General features: G+C 35.2%; 1 protein-coding gene across 1 annotated transcript; it reads right to left on the bottom strand.

Moving 5' to 3' along the window:
• Nucleotides 1–21,831: 21,831 nt before the first annotated feature.
• LOC144449971 (uncharacterized) lies at nucleotides 21,832–22,677 on the bottom strand. Its single transcript, XM_078140538.1, has one exon. It carries the CDS (start codon nucleotides 22,675–22,677, stop codon nucleotides 21,832–21,834), a length of 846 nt encoding a protein of 281 aa, XP_077996664.1.
• Nucleotides 22,678–23,715: the final 1,038 nt, after the last annotated feature.

The raw sequence follows: 23,715 nt of genomic DNA, 5'->3' as shown, positions 1-23,715 counted from the left end.
TTAGGAACACTTTGAAGGATGGAGCTTTGATGAAATGGTTGATTTATTGGTTTACATCACTGTACACTGTGATATACCTGACAAGGTAAGTAGTGACATATTCTAAAAAAAACTTTCATATGTGTTTGTGCATTACATTTTGTGCTCCTTGGTATCATGAATGTATGTACCAAATTATACAGAACTTAAAGCTTGCACTCTTAATATATAGCCTGTTGATTATGCAAATAAGTCATTGAAATTAAAAGCTTTACATGAAACATGAACTTTGTTATCATCAATGTATATACCATATTATGCTGAATTTGAAGCTTCATTCTTAATAAGTAGCCTAATTACCCAAAACCATTAATTATGCAATTAGCTCATTAATATATATATATAATTATGTTTATCAGTTCTAGCCATCACCCTAAACAATATATGCATCAACTTTCTTTGGAATAGAGCAAGCCAATTTAAGGACACACACACATACATACATACATACATACATACATACATACATACATACATACATACATACATACATACATACATACATACATACATTCAGACATACATACATACATACATACATGCATACATGCATACATACATACATACATACATACATACATACATACATACATACATACATAGGCAGACAGACAGACAGACAGACATACATACAGACAGACAGACAGACATACATACATACATACATACATACATACATACATACATACATACATACATACATACATACAGACATACATACATACATACATACATACATACATACATACATACATACATACACGCACACACACACACACACATACACATACACATACACATATACTTTTAATCCCGTAAGGATAACCTTCCTTAATGAAGTAAAAATCTCAATTTTAAATATAAAAACCTCTCAAAATACATGGTGAAGTATGGGGCATAACCTTTTTGGAGGCGTTATTCTACAGTCATTGTTCAAAATAGTTTGACTGAACTGAGTCTCACAACCATGAACGCAGCCTTAGGAACAGTGAATGATGAAGCATGTCAAAGATAATTAGAAACATTAATAAGGTAATAAGCATTCGAAAATGTATTCAATTATGCCTAGCAACGGTACCATTCCTATAGCAATAGCCAATTGGTGGTGTTCATTACACAGATAACATTGTTTTAATTGGCAAATTAATAAAGATTCAATAAATGTATGCAGATATACCTAACAAGACCATGCCCGCGGCAACAACAAAATGGTGAACTATATTGTAAAGAGAATAACGGGATGAATAGGCAAGTAATTATATATTAGACACGTGTGGAAATATGTCTAGCAACCGTGTTTGGGTTCAGACATGACACTGTTTATACATGTCGCCAAACACCGAGTTGGAGAGAATCTTATTATTGCAATAGCTGACATGGGTGTCAGGACAATAATTTAGACGTGTTTTTATAAATTTACGCCATCTCGTTTCAATAGATATTGCTATCATTTTTTACTGAGAATATAAGATGGTTTAGTGATGAGGGCATCACATTTTAGCTAAGACGGAAGAATATCGTGACTCTACATGTTTAGTATTTTAAAAGATCGTTTGCCTCGAAAACAACTGTCCTCAAGGCGCCCCTTTGTTTCAAATTCACGTAATTAGCATATAGTCATGTTTAGACAATAGACATTCCAAGTTTTCCTGTAAAGTGATTTGTAAAATTTAATTTAGTCGAAAGCTGGCTCTGACCTTGGATGGAGGTCGTCAAGGCCGAACTCGGGCTTTGATGAAGAAAGTCAATGTTCCTGTTCATACCACATACATCGTCTCGTATCTACTTTATCATACTACTACAAGTGCTGCTGATCTTAAAGATTTGATAAAAGTGTCAAGACGCGATCGTAACCCTGAAAGTGTATATGTCTAAAAAAAAAAAAAAAATGGGGGATGTTCGTTCCAACAGTGTATATGAAGGAAACAATAAATAGTACATACTAACTAGAAAGAAACAATTTAAGTTTACAGTCTTCTTCTACCCATGTAATCATTTAACGATTATGATTTCACTCTACAGTATAATTATCACTACAGCTAACGATAACAATTCAGACACAATTACTTAGTTAAACTCAGAAGAAGGGGGAACTTATTTTAATCATAATATATGTTTACAGCTGACCCAGCTTCGATCAAATCAGATCTGTTACATGTATTTCTCATGTATAACATAAGTTATGAAATACAGTTTTTAAATAATGTCTTTTCTAAAACTTACGTTGGAAGCCAGAAGTCTCTAGAGACGTTAACATTTACAATGACACCATGTGTTTGCGGTTCTGGGTGTGTGGTTGGGTGGGTGGATGGGCGGGTGGGATGTACACAAAATAGAAGGTGTTCATAAATACTATAAACAGTAAGATTATGATGAAATGATTACACATGAAGGGTAGATATGCAGGAATTTGAAAATACACGCAGCTGGGTGATAAAAACATATGTATGTAATTCAAAGCACATCATTAACAACACAAGTATAGAGGCAAGATTAATTGAAGGCGCTCTACACAACGATTACATGAGAAACGTCAGCAGATATTTGTTCAAATCCGAGACACAGGGATAGAGCTGTGATATTCATATTTAAAGAAAATCTTTGTTTCTATGCTATGAGTGATACTATCATATTATAAATTGATCTAATAAAAGTTCATAACAATATGTCTGGCATTGAGTGCTACTAGTATCTGAGAGTGTTGTCATTAGAGGCTTGTATTTAATCCCTCAAGTGAGAGTTTCATATAAAGTGTTTCATGTCAACACGTTAATCAATTATGTACGAGACTGTTTAGGTTAAAATTGCTTTAGGCCGGATTTTCCTTGTAATATTCCAACCTTGTTTTAGTGTAGTGTGGCCATTGAAATGATCACTGTATCGTCATGTCAAATAAAGTCATAAATAATTCATATCATAAAATACTGTAAGGCTGTCTCTATGTTTATTATATAGCGACATACAACGTATGTCAATCATCATCTATTCATCATCTCTCATCATCAGTTTTATCAATTACTAATTTATGCACATGTATTAATTCTTTCAGCATTGGTTAACATCATCTTTATTAGCAGCGTGTCACCATAACCACTACGATGTTGTGCAGCTGTTATTAGAATCACAGTCTGAAATAAATGGTGGTACCAACGAGGTGAGTGCGTTCTTCCGGTATTGCATCACATCACATAACATTATTAATTATTTACAGGTTGCTGTCTTTCAAATATATGTAATAGTGTAATACAGACATGTACAAGGATCATTATTCATTAGAAGACAATCTTGCATATAGATGTATGTCTAGGAAGAACTGTTAAAACGTTGACCATATAGAAATTAATGCAGTTTGGAAATCCAATTTTTTAGATTAAGCTTTTGTTCCGATTACAAACTTGAAAAATTGTTACCTGAAATTTTTTGACAGCAATTTCAGTCTAAGTCAACAGATTGACTCTATTTTATCGAACACATTACATTTGTGAAAATCATAGTCTGTCAGTCACAAAATCGAAAGTCACCCATTGGTTAAAAAGGAATAACCAAACAAGGGATCAGTGGTGATTCTTTGCATCAAAGAAATTTTAAAAGCATTGCTCAGAATCGTTGCTTCATACAACGTCAACACGTGCATCATGCCAACTAAAACTATGATGCAATTACTGGTGTCCTAAAAGACAAAGCTGACATGATAAGTTTGAGCTAAGTTGTCTATCACATTCCTTGCAAAGGCTAGCCTAACACGGCACCATGTAAATAATTTCATATTAGGGTGTCTGGAAGAGTACTACCAACAAGAATTTCATAGGTAACCAGGTGCCTTCAAAGCATAAATCTCCGGGCATATATATATAGACATAGAACCGACCGGAAACATTGTCAACACTGATAAAGTGGACTTGCTTGATATAGAAACCTAACATTTTGAACGAGGATTGAAGGAAGCCATCTACAACCGTGTATAACAACCATCACTGTGCAGAGACATAGGGCGATATACACTTCAGCGATGACCCCTTAATAAATTCGTCAGGTGGCGTTAAGCTGACGTGTTCTGAATAATTGGTCAATATTTTGACAAAGACTGAAGTAGCTTTAAACAATATCAGAAAATAGTTTTAAAGTTTAAGTATGAAGCAAAAGTTAACTGGAATACTTTGATTCAACATTCATATCTATGAAACCAAAATGTAGTAATACACTCGTACAGTTATCTAATCATTCCAGTGATATACATTTGGAAGAATCATGACAGAGTTACAGTCATGTCAGTCCAATGAATCCATAATGTAGCGATACATAAACACAGCTGTATTTTCACCTCACTTTAAATATAACGACATATTTCTACATATCGCACAGTGAAATCCTAGCCAGGGTAAATTGACTATTATACATTCAAATACATACTTTGATTTTAATATTCTCAGATCATTTTGTTTTTTCATTGCTAAGAGTCAAATATCATGAATTGTATAAAAGTGACCAATTTGTTTTTTATGTTTCTCGTTACTTTATCCATGCCATTTTGGGCGATTTACAAAAAAAAAAGTTTTAAAATTGTTGTCCATGTTTCTCCCCTACTCCTTTCCCCACTATATATTTCCTTTTTATTAGATTCCTGGTAACATGACCTTTCTCAGCTTTTCTGCACAATTGGAATGTTCTCAGCCTCTCTCCCTACTTGAATAGCTTCCATCAGTAAGGAAATACTCTGTTCAGGAACAATTGTCGTCGCCGACACCATGACTTTAGATGATGTAGACAGTCCAGACACCTTATTTTTCTTTTACCATAGATAGGGCTGTTCCGCAAAATATTCAGGGCAGTTGATTTTGTCTTGATCGGTTCGGTAGGGTATTGAGAAGCAGGGAACAATAGGATCACCTAAATGCAATAGCAGTGTACTTGGCTTCATTGTAAGGTAGAAAGTAGAAACACACAAATACATAACTTCACATTAGTTTATTCGTTATTTTTTTTTATTCATACATCAATTGTATCATGACTTCCTGCTTGTAAAATCAATGTGAAACAACATATGGCAAGTCCTTGTTTGTAACTCAATGAATTCAGAAAGTATAACAAATATGTAAAATTCTGTTATTGTACGTATAACTCATATTCATACATTTCTGTGGCCTTTTGCCGTGTATCAAGATACGAACACAAACATTGTCAATGTTGTTTCACTTTTATTGTTGATATTTTTAGTAGGAAGCCATGATAAAATTGTTTGAAAAATCCTCATCCATATGGCCACTTTAAGTTGATTATTTTATTTTACAGTTATATAATAATAAATACGCTTTTTAGGACCACTCTCCTAAACTGTACGTTTCAGAAATTCGGGCGAAACAAAAATAATTATAGAATACAAAGAGGTACAGAAAAACAATAGATAGATGGAATGAATGCTATAGTAATTAATGAAATACATTTTATTGTGAATGATTTGTATATAAAAAATGACAAGTTAGCTATTACTAAGTTCTTATTACCTGACTTTTTCTTAAATACAGTCTATACAACCACGCTGGTGTATATGTGCCCTAACATTGTGGTACTGGGGACCCAAGGAACAAACTTAATGATATGAAATTAAACCCATCGTCAATATCTTTTGTCATACAAATTTTGCAAACTTTGACACGGTCTTCACAATCGATGCCTAGTGACCGGCTCAACTGCCGGTGCATGGCTTGACCTCCTAAAAAAGACTAATAATCATCGAAATGTTCCATTCATTTTTAAAGTCAAGTATATTTTTTAAGTTTAAATGTAGACTTGAAATATTGATACTGAGTTGTTCCATTAGTGTTTAACTATCCATTCATTTACTAATCATGTGTTCTTTGCTATGATTCATTTAAAGTTTGGTGATGTGTTTAGAAATGCTGTGTATGAAGGACATCCATCATTACCACTGGTTAAATTACTTATTGACCATCACGCTGACATCAACAAGACATTCCAGGTAATAATAAAGCACAAGTACACATTTTGATAACTTTTGACTCAAAAAGTAAAAACATATACTAGTTACATCAATTCAAGTACATTTTCGTCTGAAAATCACAAATGCCTTATTGTCAATACACTGAAATATCATTTGTCAATAGTTAACAAATGTGTGTATATTTAATCCACGGGTATAATAATCTACCATATAAATCTAACAGTCTTCTCCCTTATTTGTTAATCATATTTTCATATTCAACGTAGATAAATTTCATAGTTTGAAATGTTGATATATTAAGTGAAGTTCAAAATCGAATCAATCTAGAGACATATATGTCAATTATTTAGGATAATTTTTAGGACAATTCAATTGATGTGTTGCCCTACATATTACGAGCAATCGGTACATAATTAAAACATGGCGAATACAATATAACTTAGCTCATTCATTGATCATATAATATCAGCGTATGTCTTATATAAGGAGGATAGATGGCACTGCCAGTGTTCTCTAACACGGACTTCCATTTGTTATATTTTTTAAATGGCCAATCGCAATGGTCATCATCAATCTACCTTTCTGCAATTTGATTCTTATTTTGTGTATCTTAAAAGACTGCCTCAGAAATTATCATAAGCTCAGAAAGAAAAACAAATATTCGTATTGATCAAGATCTAAATGAAAATTCACAGGTGCCAATTCATATTGGGATTGGCAAGGGGCTAATTAATCTGGTCCTTGGTACAGTACAGTGCAGTACAGTACTAAATTACAGTACAGTATAGTGCAGTACAGTACAGTATGTTACAGTATGTTACAGTACAGTACAGTACAGTACAGTACGACACAGTACAGTGCAGTACAGTACAGTACTGTACAATACAGTACAATATATTACAGTATGGCACAGTAAAGTATAGTACAGTACGGTACGGTACATTACAGTACAATACAGTACAGTACAGTGCAGTGCGGTACAGTACAGTACAGTACAGTGCTGTACAGTACAGTGCATGCAGTGCATTACAGTACAGTACAGTGCAGTACAGTACAATACGGTACAGTACAGTACAGTACAGTGCAGTGCAGTGCGTCTGAGGACAGTACAATACAGTACAGTACAGTACAGTACAGTACAGTACAGCGCAGTGTAGTACAGTACAGTGCAGTACAGTACAGTACAGTGCAGTACAATACAGTGCAGTACAGTGCAGTACAGCACATCATAGTCAGAGCAGCTATTGATTAATCTCAAAAGCAACAAAAAATGTTCAGTGGAACAGTACCATCACCGGCTACACTGTTGGAAATCCAATTTTACCGGAGTGTGAATAGGCTTGAAAATGTATAGAGTTATTGAATGAGATAATAACACCATCAAAAGCTTATTTAAAGTGTATGTAAATAGGTTCCCAATTTTTCCGACTTTTTGCCTCCAAATGATGTAGTTTCCATGGCTGCTTAAAGATTCGTATGACATTTTTGACAAAACTACGATATTAATAATGAAAAATTGATTTTTTTAAAAATCTGCGATGAGCATTTTGCTTTGGGAGTCTTCGGAAAATTGCGTCACAACCAGAACACGATCGCTGTGTCCATGTTTTTTTTTACCATGCTTGAACGTTGCGTGGTAGAGGGGGCAGTCAACGATTGAGTCTACGCTGATTTTCTCACAAAAGATTTGGGAGTTCTAATCAGCCTGCTTCTTTTCAACATACAGAGGATAAGTTTCCAAACGTTTTCAATGATGTCTTAGTACTGCACAGTTCTCAAACTCACGAAAAACGATCATGAATTATAACATGTTGTGTCCTCGTGCATGGTGTACTACTACTACTACATACATGTATTACGGCACTAGCAATGATGAAGGTTCTTTTGTTGGCTGTGATTACGAGTCCTAATATTGGATTGAAAGTTATTTTACCAGATAAGAAACATAACTTACACTTTCAAAGAACATACTAGTATAACATTACAAGCTGGTACCACATAATGGGAATTTTTACTTGCGATAGCAACGTCTTCGTAACGGCCCAATGCTCGGATAAACAACAAAAACGAAACACGCTCATACATACTACGGTACTTTTCACACGTAGTACAGTGCACTTCCTTTTAGACATATTCATGACCTTATTGTATGACTTTGGTTTCCTTGTCAGTGAATGAAGACCAGTCATTTATAAATGCAAAATTTAATGCATTGTTCGCAAGATTGAGAGCAGTTGAATGTGACTGAGAGTGAGATCAGAGCCAGAGGTTTGTCGGGCTGTCTAGCGTGTTCTCCAGTCCGGAGCATGTCTAGTCACACGTTGAGCGGCAGTACTGGGTGCTGTAGCGGTAGACCTACGAGTCGCCCTGCTACCCTGGCACGCAGTGTATCCTCAGTGCTCACCGTCAATAAATTATTTGGCCGTTCCTGAACTGTTCTGGTTTTTTCTGGTAATGATGATTTCACAAAATCCTTTAAAGATTGACAACCGATCATACCTTCAATTTTACATAGACGTTCACATGAAATATACGAATGGCGGTTCAAACCACAGGCATTTGTTTCCCGAGTTCAGAATACAATAAAATGTCGATAATATTTTTAATATTGACGTATTTAGCCAACTATATATGGAAGGGGTAAAATTACACTTGTTTCTGTGATCGCACAGGTTCACTCACCGCGAAAGGGACGGAAGGTAAAATGTTCGAAATGTTTGCCCACTACAACGGCCGGTTGAAAGTTCATGTACGGTACTATATATATACTAATGGCGGCCTGTCTTCTTTCGCGGTGAGTGAACCTGCGCGATCACAGAAACAAGTGTAATTTTACCCCTTTCATATATAGTTGGCTAAATACGTCAATATTAACGATATTATCGACATTTTATTGCATTCTGATAGAAATATTCTGAGACATAACTCGGGAAACAAATGCCTGTGGTTCAAACACATGTCAGCGTACACATATTGTGTAGTCAGGTAGTCAGTAAGTCGATTATAATCCAACTAAACTAAATAGTACTACTGTTACGGTGTTACGATCTCAATGGGACAGCTACTTTCGAAATTTCGACCCAATGTTTTGCTTCATCTGCTAATTTTAAATATCTGCTTTTTATTATCATAACTTACCAGTCAGTATTATTTAGTCTGTCGACAATAACATCGTCAACAACCATTATGCATGTCTGCAGCTGGGGATTGCTGTTTGGCTGTAGTCGTGGGTTTGGTAGTGGATCATATAGAAACGGTACAATACAAGCATCCCCCACTACCGCATCATCTTCGTCATCACTAGTACTCCATTTATTGTTGTCATTGTCAATTTTGACTTCTAAATAGTGGAACGTGGTTCCACTAGAATGGCTATCCCATGTTATGTAATCGGACATATTTGAAGTTGGTTATGGTTGTGACGTCATGAAATACATAAACAACTTCGACAATTTCCGGAATTTTTCCTAAAAAATCAATTTTTCGTTATTAATATGGTACTTGTGTCAAAAGTGTCATACAAATCTTTAATCACCTATAAAAACTTCGTCATTTGCAGACAAAAAGTCGGAAACTTTGGAAACCTATTTACATACACTTTAAGATCCATTTTAGTAAACAAAATTATGTACAATTTAATTCAGACACATAGCAAAGTGACATGCGTCCTGAAAGGTATATATGAGCGAAAATAGTTGAGGATTACAACTGATAAAAAGAAATTACAAACATGGATAGCACAAATAAATGATAATATTTTATCTCATTGGGAATTACAAATGAAAAGTTTGAATCTATCTTGCTTCATTCGACAATGATGTTTATTTGTGTCCAAAGTGAGAAAAAAAGCACGCATTATTTCATTTGCGACCAACCTCTTTCTGTATTTGTTTTTAAATGTGATTTACAACAACAGACATCGACTATGCGATATGTCTTGTCTCGCCACCCTCATCGGCATGCTATGATCCGATATGAAAGAGGGTGACCAATGGGTGAGACATCATTGAAACTAGGTGCATCTCAAAACATTTTAGAAGCTGTGCACTTTGTTATTATTAATTTATGTAGTAAATGATATTGAATTTGAACGCCTAATTAGCCTAATTACTAAAAAAAAGATTATGCAAATGAGTCAATAACACTAAAAGCTACATTTTCAAACTTTATATGTCACAAGGACGTTCATATCATCAATGTATGTACAAAATTATGTTGAGTTTGCAGCTTGCACACTTGAAATATACTAATTACTGAAAATCTTCAATTATTCAAATGATTCATGCACAATTTAACAATGCTTCTTTCTATACGTTTTGCAGGGAAGCACTTTTCTGGAAGATGTATTGAAGAATTATAAGAAAAAGGTATGAAAAAGTATTAGGAAAATATATTCATATCAGGATCACGAGGGTGCAATATTTGTTGACGTAGTATGTAGAAAAATGATCAATATTTAAATATGTGTTATTTGTTCTTGACATTCACGTGTACATGAATGTAGTTCTTGTTATACAATACTTTTTACGCTATTAGTTGTTCTAAGCTTATTTCACCAGCAAACATGGGTCTGTATGTATCAATTAACATTCTGTCAGACCAGAAATTCGGACCCAGTCACAGAACGTATACACTCATCTCTACATACATATCAGTGTATACATTATTGTTTCAGTCTTGTCAGATCGTCGTCGTCCATGTAATGCTTTGAGTGCATGGTGATGTCTAAAGTGATTGGTTGAGAGTCAATATCAAACTTACATGGTAATTCTTCTGAGAGTTTATCAAGTCGTCGCTAATAGGACTGAACAGTTGATGCTGAATCTGCAGACTGTTGCAGACTGTTCCTAGTATTACCACACTTCTATGCATAAAAAGACTGTTTTCGTTTCGCTAGTATGCTCCTTGAAAGCTTTGTACGTGTCCTCTAGTTGCACCAATGTTGAACCTGATCAAATCTGAAAAGTTTGGGTCGTATGTCACGGTTGCAATTTTTTTAAGCAAGTCAATCATATCTCCCTAAGTTGATATCCTAAGGTTTGCAGATTTAGTCATCTCAACCGCTCCTCATATTGCACAACCTTGTAGCCTGGATTAAGCTTTGTAACCCGTGGCTAAACATTTTCAATAACATTAACATGTTCAGTGAGATGTAGATCACACACTTGACTGCATACTCAAGGTGGGGTCAAACCAGACATTATTGTTTCAGTCTTGTCAGAAGGTCGTCGTCCATGCAATGCTTTGAGTGCAAGGTGATGTCTAAAGTGATTGGTTGAGAGTCAATATCAAACTTATATGGTAGTTCTTCTGAGAGTTTATCAAGTCGTCGCTCATGGGACTGAACAGTTGATGCTGAAACAGCATACTGTGGCAGATTGTTCCTAGTATTAACACTTTTATGCACAAAACAAAGTGCTTTCGTTTGTCCAATCTAGTATGCTCCTTGAAAAGTTTATACGAGTGCCCTCTGGGTCGAATGTCTTAGTTGCAATTTTAAGGAAGTCAATCACATCTCCGTAAGGTGATATCCTAAATAAGGTTTGCAAATTTAGTCTCAACAGCTCCTCATAAGGCAGAACCTTGTAGCCCGGAATAAGCTTTGTATCTCGTTGCTAAACATTTTCAATAACCTTGATATGTTTAGTGAGCTGTGAGCCCACACCTGATTGCATACTAAATGTGGGGACCGAACCAGAGTATTGTACAGCAATCCAAATGTACTTGTATCCAAATTAGGATATGTTTTACTTATTACTCCCATGATTTGGTTAGCCTTGTTTATCTTAGTATACTTGTAATTAAAAAAAGAGAGTCTATTGTCTATTACTACACAATGTCTTTTTCCTCCGACAGTTTATTCACATTTTGCTTGTCGTGATCCATAGCGTATGACCTGTCACTCACATTTATACTATCAATTCTCATAGCCCCATACTTCCAGGGTGAAATTGCAACGATGACTTGTCTGTCCTAATTACTGACAATTATTTTTAATTATGCAAATGATCATTAAAACTAAAAGCTACGTGGCAAAGCTTTTTAGAAGTTGTGGACTTTGTTATGGTTGATGTATGCAGTACATTATATTGAATTTTATACTTGCATTACTAAGATTTAGCCTAATTACTGAAAAACATTAATTATGCAAATTAGTCATTAAAACTACAAGCTACTTTATGTGGCACATAAACGTTGTTAATGATAATGATAAAAATACAATATATATAGCGCCATATATCAATGACTGTTCACTGGCGCTTCATAGAAGAGAAGATAATGAAAAAAAAACATGAATAAAACAAAATGCACTGCACTAAGAAAGGATAAAGACATTGCTGAAAAAAAAGATAAAAAGAAAAGTTCAGAAACATTGTCTGAATAAATGTAAAAAGCTTTAAATGAGTAAATAACGATAACAATGATTTAAAATGTGGGTTTAGACTAAGATAGACATGTAAAACAAATCTCAAAAAAATGTTTGTAAGAGTAATACAATTTAGATTACATACTGTAAACCTTATTGCAACTTTAAAATAACAATTGATGTGCATTGCAATGTCTGATGTGACATGGGATATCGTTCCAAGGCTTCGATACAACGTAGTAGAAAGCGCGACATCCAAAGGAATTTGATGCACCTCTTAGTACTATTAGTTGCTTTTGATTACTAGAACGAAAGCAGCGGGTTGGTTTACACACTGTGTGCTGATTACGCATATATGAAGGGGGTGGTACCATTGAGGACGCGATAAGTCAGCAGTCGGATCTTGAATGTTATCTGTTCGGTTATTGGAAGCCAATTGAGATTATGTAAAACATCGGTGATGTGATCATGTTTCTTTATTCTGGTAATAAAACGAGGCGAGGTGTTCAGAATGAGTTGAATTTTTTATATTGCGTTGGTGAAGCCTGAGAAGAGATTATTTATATTTTTACTATCAATGTATTATGTTTACAGTGTGCATTCTTGAGATGCAGCATAGTTACTGAAAATCATTAATTATGCAAATGCCTTTTAGAATTAAGAATTACATCAAGAAGCTGTACGAGATATGCAACCTGGTATCATGAATGTATGTACTAATGTATACAAAACTTAAATCATGCCTCTTCATATATAACCTAATTACCGAAAACCATTAATTATTGAAATAGTTCATTGATGAAAATAGGGACCGTTAGGCAAGTAAATAAACATCAACAAAGTGAATGCACATCTGCCTAGCAAGACAGATCACGTCTACATCAAAACTGAAATGGTTACATATATTGCAAAAATAACAAGATGGATGGTTGGGCTAGTGTATGCATTGTTCAGCTAGTGTATACACTGTCACAACTTTGACGTAATTCACCCAGTAACAAAGATATTGTCCATACCAACAGTACAATTGATGGTGTATTGCCAACATTTAAATGAAAATAGTCAGTACTTTTTGAAAAAACCTTTGAGTTGAGTTTGGTTGACATCATTTTGTCCCCACTAAACTTTGTCACGTTTGATTGTAAGGGTATGGAAACACTTGCTATCTTAATTTTAAAAAAAATGTATTTTCAATGGATATATTAACTTCATGTTTGATGACGCGTGAACCTCTAACAGTCTAAGAGTATTTTACTAATTTATCTATTAGGAGCCATTTAGAGGATGGCGCTTTGGTGAAATGTCTGATCTATTGGTTTACATTATTGTACACTGTGATATACCTGACAAGGTAAGTAGTGAGATATTCCAAAAATAACTATCATATGTGATTGTATATTACATTTCATGGATGTCATTTTTCCGTGATGTGGACACGTTTCTTTATTCTTGTAATAAAACGAGCCGAGGTGTTCTGGATGAGTTGAAGTTTGTTTATGTTTCGTTGGGTGATACCGTAGAAGGGAGTATTTCCATTGTTATCATCAATGTATGTACTAAATTATGTTGAGTTTGCAGTGTGCATTCTTAAGATATAGCCCCTGGCTATTGAAAATCATTATTTAATCACTTGTTAGAAGCGTATGCACATGAACACAGGCCTGACGTCATAGGTATTACCGAGTCCTGGTCTCACGAAGGAATCTCTGATAATGATTTACTTTTACTCGGCTACAGTCAACCCTTTCGCAAGGAACGAAAGGATAGACGCGGTGGAGGTGTATTACTTTATATCAACTGTAAATTAAATGCAAGGGAATTATCTACTAAATTTGACCCGGATGGTACAAGCGAATCAGTGTGGTGCGAGGTTGATATGTACAATAAAGACAAATTGGTGAATGGCGTATGTTATGACAGTACAAGTAACACTCGTGATGATAGTCGTGTATTGTACGAAGTAATTCACAGAGGAGTATCCAGTCATGATGCAGTTGTTATGGGAGATTTCAATAGACGATCGATAAATTGGATTACACTTGAATCTGATGCAGATGGTTCCAAATTACTTGATCTTATTCAAGATAACTTTTTGACTCAACGTGTAACTACACCTACCAGAAAGGACTCATTGCTTCACTTAATAGTTCTCACTACTGAACCGGACATGGTTGGAAAGTTGGAAGTTATTGAACATTTTGGAACTAGTGATCACAATATTATTATTTTCGATGTTCCCTGTTTTGGTACCAGTTTGTGCCAATAAATATGCTAGTCGTGATTACAATAGAGCAAACTTTCCTGCTATAAATTCTTATCTAAATGACTTCAAATGGAAACAAGACTTCGAAGGCCGATCAGCTGAGGAGTCATGGCAGATATTTAAATGTCGAATTGAAAGTTCAATCAGCATGTTTGTACCAATACGTCGGAGCGGATATAAGAGAAGAAAACCTAAGTGGATGGACAGACGAGCCTTCAAAGAAGGCGTAAAAAGTGTGAAATGTGGAGAAAGTATAAACATAACAGGCCAAAGTTAAATTACGATATATACAAGGTAGCTTTGAATACTGCAACAAGAGAGGTAAATCGTTCTAAACGTGACTTTGAGAGGCAGTTGGCTATGAATATTCGACAGGACTCGAAGTCTTTTTATTCGTACGTGAGGTCAAAATGTAAAACACAAAGCAAAGTTGGTCCGCTGAATGATGATAGTGGTAATCCAGTCTATGACGATAACGTTCAGGCAAATATGTTGAACAATTTTTTCTCATCGGTCTTCACGAGCGAAAGGTCAGACTCTTTACCACAGCCAAAACAGATGTTTTTCGCCGGAGAGTTAAATGAGTTGGCTGATATTGAAATTTTAAAGTCAAGTGTACTTAATATGCTTAGACTGATAAAACCGGACAAAGCAGCTGGGGTGGTCAATATCTTACCCAGATATCTACGTGAAATTCGAGATGTTATTGTAGACCCACTGTGTGATATATTTAGAAAGTCGATTGACGAAGGAGATGTACCTATTGATTGGAGACGTGCAAATGTCATTCAATTGTTCAAAAAGGGGGACAAGGCCCTGTGTGGAAACTATCGTCCAGTGAGTTTGACATCTCAAATATGTAAAATATTTGAAAAAGGTTATACGTGACTCTATCGTCGACCATTTGGATAAATTCAAACTCATCAGAGACTCTCAACATGGCTTCATAAGTGGTCGTTCATGTGTCAGCAACCTACTAACCTCCCTAGAGTATGTAACGGATTCTGTCGATAAGGGGCACCCAATAGACATTATTTATTTAGATTTCGCCAAAGCTTTCGATAAAGTGCCACATCAAAGACTCATAACTAAACTAAAGGCTCATGGAATAAGTGGTAAGGTGTCACGGTGGATTGAGACTTGGCTAAGGAACAGGGAGCAGCGAGTTATTCTGAATGGAACTGCGTCGAAATGGAGCAGAGATTTAAGTGGAGTTCCACAGGGGTCTGTGTTAGGTCCCGTACTGTTCCTCATCTATATAGATGACATCGAGAAAAATATTATTAGCAAAGTTCTTAAGTTTGCAGATGATACAAAGTTAATTCGCAAACTTGTATCTGAAGACGATGCTGAAGTGTTACATAAAGACTTAAAAACCTTAATTGATTGGTCTAGTGACTGGCAAATGCTATTCAACGTGAGCAAGTGTAAGGTCATGCATGTGGGTTACAATAATCCCAACTATCCGTACACCATGAATGGTAGTAGATTGTCATCTGTAGAGTCTGAAACAGATCTAGGGGTTTTGATTCACAACTCACTGAAACCGAAACTGCAAATCGAAGGATATTATATTGCCACTCTATAAATCGCTAGTTCGCCCGCACCTTGACTATGCTTCCCCAGTGTGGTCCCCTCATGCGAATAGGGATATTGTGTTTTTGCAAAAAGTGCAGCGTCGGTTCACCAGGATGATTCCGCAGCTTGGTGGCTTGAATTATGAGGACAGGTTACGCGTATTGAACCTGACAACTTTAGAAACCAGAGCAGCGGATCAGAGCAGATTTGCTGGAAGTGTATAAACTTTTCCATGGGCATACTCTCGTTGATCCAGTTGTGTTTTTCAACATATCTACTTCGACAACAAGAGGACACAGTTTGAAATTATTTAAGGACAGGTCCAGATTGGATATACGTAACTATTTTTTTTAGTCAACGTGTCATAGACATTTGGAACAGTTTATCAGAAAGGGTTATTGCCATTTCATCAGTTAATCATTTTAAAGCATGTATTGATAACCACCTCAGAACAGTAAGGGTCTTTAAAAGCTTCAATGGCTTCCTACCCCACGTAAATTCACAGTAAATTCACAGTAAATTCACATATACATACATACAATACATACATACATACATACATAGAATACATACATACATACATACATACATACATACATACATACATACATACATACATATATACATACATACGTACATACATCATACATACATACATACATACATACATACATACATACATACATACATACATACATACATACATACATACATAGTATACATACATACATACATACATACATACATACATACATACATACATACATACATACGTACATACATCATACATACATACATACATACATACATACATACATACATAGTATACATACATACATACATACATACATACATACATACATACATACATACATACATACATACGTACATACATCATACATACATACATACATACATACATACATACATACATACATACATACATAGTATACATACATACATACATACATACATACATACATACATACATACATACGTACATACATCATACATACATACATACGTACGTACGTACGTACGTACATACATACATACATACATACATACATACATACATACATACATACATACATACATACATACATACATACATACATACATACATACATACATACATACACACACATATACACAGAGACTTTTAATCCCGTAATTATAACTTTCCTTATTTAATGAAGTAAAAATCTAAATTTGTTAAATATAAAAACCTCTCAAAAGTACACGGTGGAGTATGGGGCTTATCCGTTTTGGAGTCGTAATTCTACAGTCATTGTTCAAAATAGTTCGAACTGGCTCTAGCAACCATGAACGCACCCTTAGCAACAGTGAAGATAATAACAAACATTAATAATGTAATAAACATTCGAGAAATATATTCAATTGTGCCCAGAAACAATACCACTCCTAAACCAAATAGCCAATTGGTGGTGTATATTACACAGATAACATTGTTTAATAGGCAAATTAATAAAGATTCAATAAATGTACGCAAATATACCTAACAAGACCACGCCCGCGGCAACAACGAAATGGTGAACTGTATTGTAAAGATAATAATGGGGATGAATAGGCAAGTAAATATATATTAGATACGTGTGGAAATATGTTTAGCAACCGGGTTTAGGTTCAGACATGAAGGTGTTTATACATGTCGCCAAAAACCCAGTTTGAGAGAATCTTCTAGCTGACATGGGCGCCAAAACGATAATTTAGACGCGTTTTTATAAATTTATGTCATCTCGTTTCAATAGGTATTGCTATCATTTTTACTGAGAATAAGATAGTCTAGTGATGAGGGCATCACATTTTAGACAAGACGGAAGAATATCGTGACTCTCCATGTTTAGTATTTTAAAAGATAGTGTGTCTCGAAAACAATTGTCCCCAACGCGCCTTTTTTTCAAATTCGCGTAATTTACATATAGTCATGTTTAGACAATAGACAAGTTTTCGTGTAAAGTGATTAGTAAAATTTACTTTAATGGAAGGCTGGCTCTGGCCTTGGAGGGAGGGCGTCAACGCCGAACTCGAGGCTTTGATAAATAAAGTCAATGTTCCAGTTCATACCACATATGTCGTTCGTATCATACTACTACAAGTGCTGCTGATCTTAAAGATTTGATAAAAGTGTCAAGACGTGATCGTACCCTGAAAGTGTATATGTCTAAAAAAAAAAAATAGGGATGTTCGTTCCAACAGTGTATATGTAGGAAACAATACACCGTACAGACTAACTGGAAAGAAAATAATTTAAGTTTACACTCTTCTTCTACCCATCTAACCATTCAACAATTATGATTTCATGTATAATTATCACTCAACTAACAATAGCAATTCATACACAATTACTTAATTAAACTCAGAGGACGGGGGGGGGGGGACTTATTTTAACAATACATGTTTACAGCTGGCCCAGCTTCGATCAAATCAGATCTGTTATTTATCCTGTATAACATAAGTTATGGAATACACTTTTTTCTTCCATAAGGAAGAGATATATTTCTGGTTGGAAGTCTGTGTGTCTGTGTGTCCGTGTGTCTGTCTGTCTGTGTCATCGTTTTCTCCATAACGGATTTCTCAATTCAAACGAAATTTGGAAGGCGTATTCCGTAGGGTAATGACTTGATTAGGTTTTGGTAAAAATCCCGTGAATATTAATGAGCAATTTACATAATTAATGATTTTCTGTAATTAGGCTATATCTCAAGAATGCACTCTTCAAATTAATTATAACTTGGTACACACATTTGCGATACCAAAGCGCACCTGTCCTGAAAATATTACTAATGTAGCTTTTAGTTTTAATAAGTTATTGACATATTTTCTATTGGCCACAAAAAAGTAAAAAATAGTTTCTTGTCAGGAAATGTCATCTAAAGTGGTACAACTTTATCACCATTTTCTAACACACGACTGGCTCAATTCAAACGGAATTTATTGCATGTGTTCTGTAGGGTAGTGACAAGAACTGATTAGGTTTCGGTTAACATCCCAAGAATATTATGAGAAATTTACATAATTAATGGTTTTCGGTAATTAGGCTATATCTCAAGAATGCACACTTCAAATTCATACATGCATTTGCGATACCAAAGCGCACTTGTCCTCAAAATTTTATTGATGTAGCTTTTAGTTTTAATAAATTATTGGCATATTTTTGTGGGCCACTAAAAAGGAAAAAAAAAAGTTTCTCGTCAGGAAATGTTGTCTAAAGTGGTACGACGATGCGCTTATTTTTTAAATACATTCTCAACAAATGTCACAGTACATGTTGTGGTTGGCAAGGAGATCACTAACAGCAATGAGCGAATAGCAATCAATGAGAACAAATAACTTATTACATATGTTCTGTTGTATTCCAACAATTGTCTGTAGGAACGACAATCTCAAAACTTTGCCCTTACGGAAGACATTCAGTTTACATCTGGTTAAATAATGTCTTTTCTAAAACTTACGCTGTCAGCCAGAAGTCTCTAGAGAAGTTAACATTTTCAAAGACACTATATGTTTGTGAGTGTGGGTGGATGGGCGGGTAGGGGTGTACACAAAATAGATGGTGTTCATAAATACCTAAACATTAAGAATATGATGAAATGATTACACATGAAGGGTAGATATCCAGGAATTTGAAAACACAGGCAGCTGGCTGATAAAAAATCATGTGTATGTAATTCAAAACACATCATTAACAACACAAGTATAGAGGCAAGATAAATTGAAGGTGCTCTACACAACGATTACATGAGAAATGTCAGCAGATATTTGTTCAAATCCGGGACACTGTGATAGAGCTGTGATATTCATATTTAAAGCAAATCTTTGTTTCAAGGCTAGGGGTGATTCTATTATATTATAAATTATATGATAAATGTTCATAACAATATGTCTGGCATTGAGTTCTACTAGTATCTGAGAGTGTTGTCATTAGAGGCTTGTATTTAATCCCTCAAGTGAGAGTTTCATATAAAGTGTTTCATGTTAACACGTTTAAAAGAACATTAATCAACTGTGTACGAGACTGTTTAGGTTAAAATTGCATTAGGCCGGATTTTCCTTGTAATCTTCCAATGTTGTTTTAGTGGAGTGTGGCCATTGAAATTATCACTGCACCGTCATCTCAAATAAAGTCATAAATAATTCATATAATACAATACTGTAAGGCTGTATCTATGTTTATATAGCGACATACAAGTTACAACATATGTCAATCATCTCTTACTGTTTATCAGATTTATCAATTACTAATTTATGCACATATATTAATTCTTTCAGCATTGTTTAACGTCACCTTTATTAGCAGCGTGTCACTATAACCACTACGATGTTGTGAAGCTGTTATTAGAATCACAGGCTGAAATAAATGGTGGTACCAACGAGGTGAGTGTGTTCTTCCGGTATTGCGTCACATCACATCACATCACATAACATAATTTATTTATTTACAGGTTGCTGTCTTAAAAATATATGTAATAGTGTAATACAGACATGTACAAAGATTATTATTCATCAGAAGACAATCTTGCATATAGATGTATGTCTAGGAAGAACTGTTAAAACGTTGACCATGTGAAAATTAATGCAGTTTGGAAATCCAATGTTTTAGATTAAGCTTTTGTTCCGACTACAGACTTGAAAAAATTGTTACCTGAATTTTTTTGACAGCAATTTCAGTCTAAGTCAACAGATTTACCCTATTTTACCGAACACATTACTTTTGTGAAAATCATAGTGTATCAGTCACAAAATCGAAAGTCACCCATTGGTTAAAAAGGAATAACCAAACAAGGGATCAGTGGTGATACCTTATATCAAGTACATTTTAAAAGCATTGCTCAGGATCCTTACCTCATACAACGTCAACACGTGCATCATGCCAACTAAAAGTATGTTGCAATTACTGGTGTCCTAAAAGACAAGGCTGACATGATAAGTTTGAGCGAAGTTGTCTATCACATTCCTTGCAAAGGCTAGCCTAACACGGCACCATGTAAACAATCTCATATTAGGGTGACTGGAAGAGTACTACCAAGTCACAATAAGAATTGCATAGGTAACCAGGTGGCTTCAAAGCGTAAATCTCCGGGCATATAGACAATGGACCTACCGGGAACTTTGTCAATATTGACAAAGTGGACTTCCTTGATATAGAAACCTAACATTTTGAACGAGGATTGAAGGAAGCCATCTACAACCGAGTATAACAACCATCACTAGGCCGAGACATAGGGCGATATACACTTCAGCGATGACCCCTTATTAAATTCGTCAGGTGGCTTTAAGCTGACGTGTTCTGAATAATTAGTCAATATTTAGACAAAGACTGAAGTAGCTTTAAACGATGTCAGAAAATAGTTTTAAAGTTTAAGTATGAAGCAAAAGTTAACTGGAGCACTTTGATTCAACATTCATATGTATGAAACCAAATGTATTATTTATTTATTATTATTTTTAATTTCTTAGAAAACGCACTACACATACGTCACAGTGCGATGTACAGAAACTCTAAAAAGAATATGCAAAATTTAAAAATACACATTGCAAGTGGTAGGGTAAAGTACACACAGTCCTGCGGTGAAATAAATGTACAGCAAAGCAAAAAACGAATCACTGATAATACATATTAAAAAGATAGGTTTTCAAACCGCGTTTAAAAGACTCAACATTCCTTGCAGTACGAATCTCTACAGGTAACTTATTCCACAGTGATGGCGCGCAAACTGAAAAGGCTCTCTGGCCGTATGTCTTACTGAATGTACCGCGGGGTGGAATCAGACGTAACTTGTCTGCACAGCGGAGATCTCTAGAAGGAACATACTGCTCTATCAGCTCTGTCAAATACACTGGTGCAAAGCCTCTAATTACTTTAAAAGTAATTAACATAACCTTGAACTTAATACGTGCTTCTACTGGCAGCCAATGTAAATCAACTAATACAGGTGTAATATGGTCAAATTTACGGGAACGACTAACTAAACGTGCTGCAGCGTTTTGAAGAGATTGCAAACGGTGAAGCTGATCTTTGTTAATTCCATACAAGAGACTATTACAATAATCTAACTGAGTTGTTACAAATGCGTGGATCAATGTCTCGGTAGTGTCCCGATCGAGAAGTTTACGGATCTTGCCAATTCTGTATAATGAGTAGTGGGCTTTTCTACAAACTTGGTTTATGTGATCGGACATAGCACCATTCCTGTTTAAAATCATGCCAAGATTACGGACCGAGTTCGAAGGGATGATATCAATGTCACCGATCCTTAGGCTAGACAGTTCTGTTGTATCAAGTTTCAAGCTTGACGAGAAATGGACAACATCCGTTTTGTCATCGTTCAGAATGAGTAGATTTGACTTCATCCAGCCACGTACATCATCGATACATTCCTCGAGAGAGGTACGTACACAATCTGGTTTCCTACAGACAACATAGACTTCGGAGTCGTCGGCATACATCATACAATCCAGACTATGACCTTCGATGATAGTAATATGTAGTAATGTGATGTAGTAATACAATGGTACAGTTATCTATTCATTCCAGTGATATACAAGAAGATTCATGACGGTTACATTCCTGTCAGTCCTATGAAACTGTAATGTGGTGATACATAAACACAGCAGTATCTTCACCTCACTTTAAATATAATGACGTATTTCTACATATCGCACAGTGAAATCCTAGCCAGGGTAAATTGACTATAATGCATTCAAATACATACTTTGACTTTAATATTCTCAGATCATTTTGTTTTTTCATTGCTAAGAGTCAAATATCATGAATTGTATAAGGTGACCATATTTTTTTTTATGTTTCTCGTTACTTTATCTATGCCATTTTGGGCGATTTAAAAAAAAGTTTTAAAATTGTTGTCCATGTTTCTCCCCTACTCCTTTCCCCACTATATATTTCCTTTTTATTAGATTCCTGGTAACATGACCTTTCTCAGCTTTTCTGTACAATTGGAATGTTCTCAGCCTCTCCCCCTACTTGAATAGCTTCCATCAGTAAAGAAATACTCTGTTCAGGAACAATTGTCGTCGCCGCCACCATGACTTTAGATGACGTAGGCAGTCCAGACACACGCAAAATATTAAGGGCAGTCGATTTTGGTCTTGATCGGTTCGGTAGGGTATTGAGAAGCAGGGAACAATAGGATCTTCTAAATGCAATAGCAGTGTACTTGGCTTCATTGTAAGGTAGAAAGTAGAAACACACAAATACATAACTTCACATTACTTTATTCGTTATTTTTTTATTCATACATCAATTGTATCATGACTTCCTGCTTGTAAAATCAATGTGAAACAACATATGGCAAGTCCTTGTTTGTAACTCAATGAATTCAGAAAGCATAACAAATATGTAAAATTCTGTTATTGTACGTATAGCTCATATTTATACATTTCTGTGGCCTTTTGCCGTGTATCAAGATACGAACACAAACATTGTCAATGTTGTTTCACTTTTATTGTTGATATTTTTAGTAGAAA

The sequence above is a fragment of the Glandiceps talaboti genome, chromosome 19 (genome assembly GCF_964340395.1).
Source record: "Glandiceps talaboti chromosome 19, keGlaTala1.1, whole genome shotgun sequence".
Classification (NCBI taxonomy): Eukaryota; Metazoa; Hemichordata; class Enteropneusta; family Spengelidae; genus Glandiceps; species Glandiceps talaboti.
This window is presented reverse-complemented; position numbering and strand designations above follow the sequence as displayed.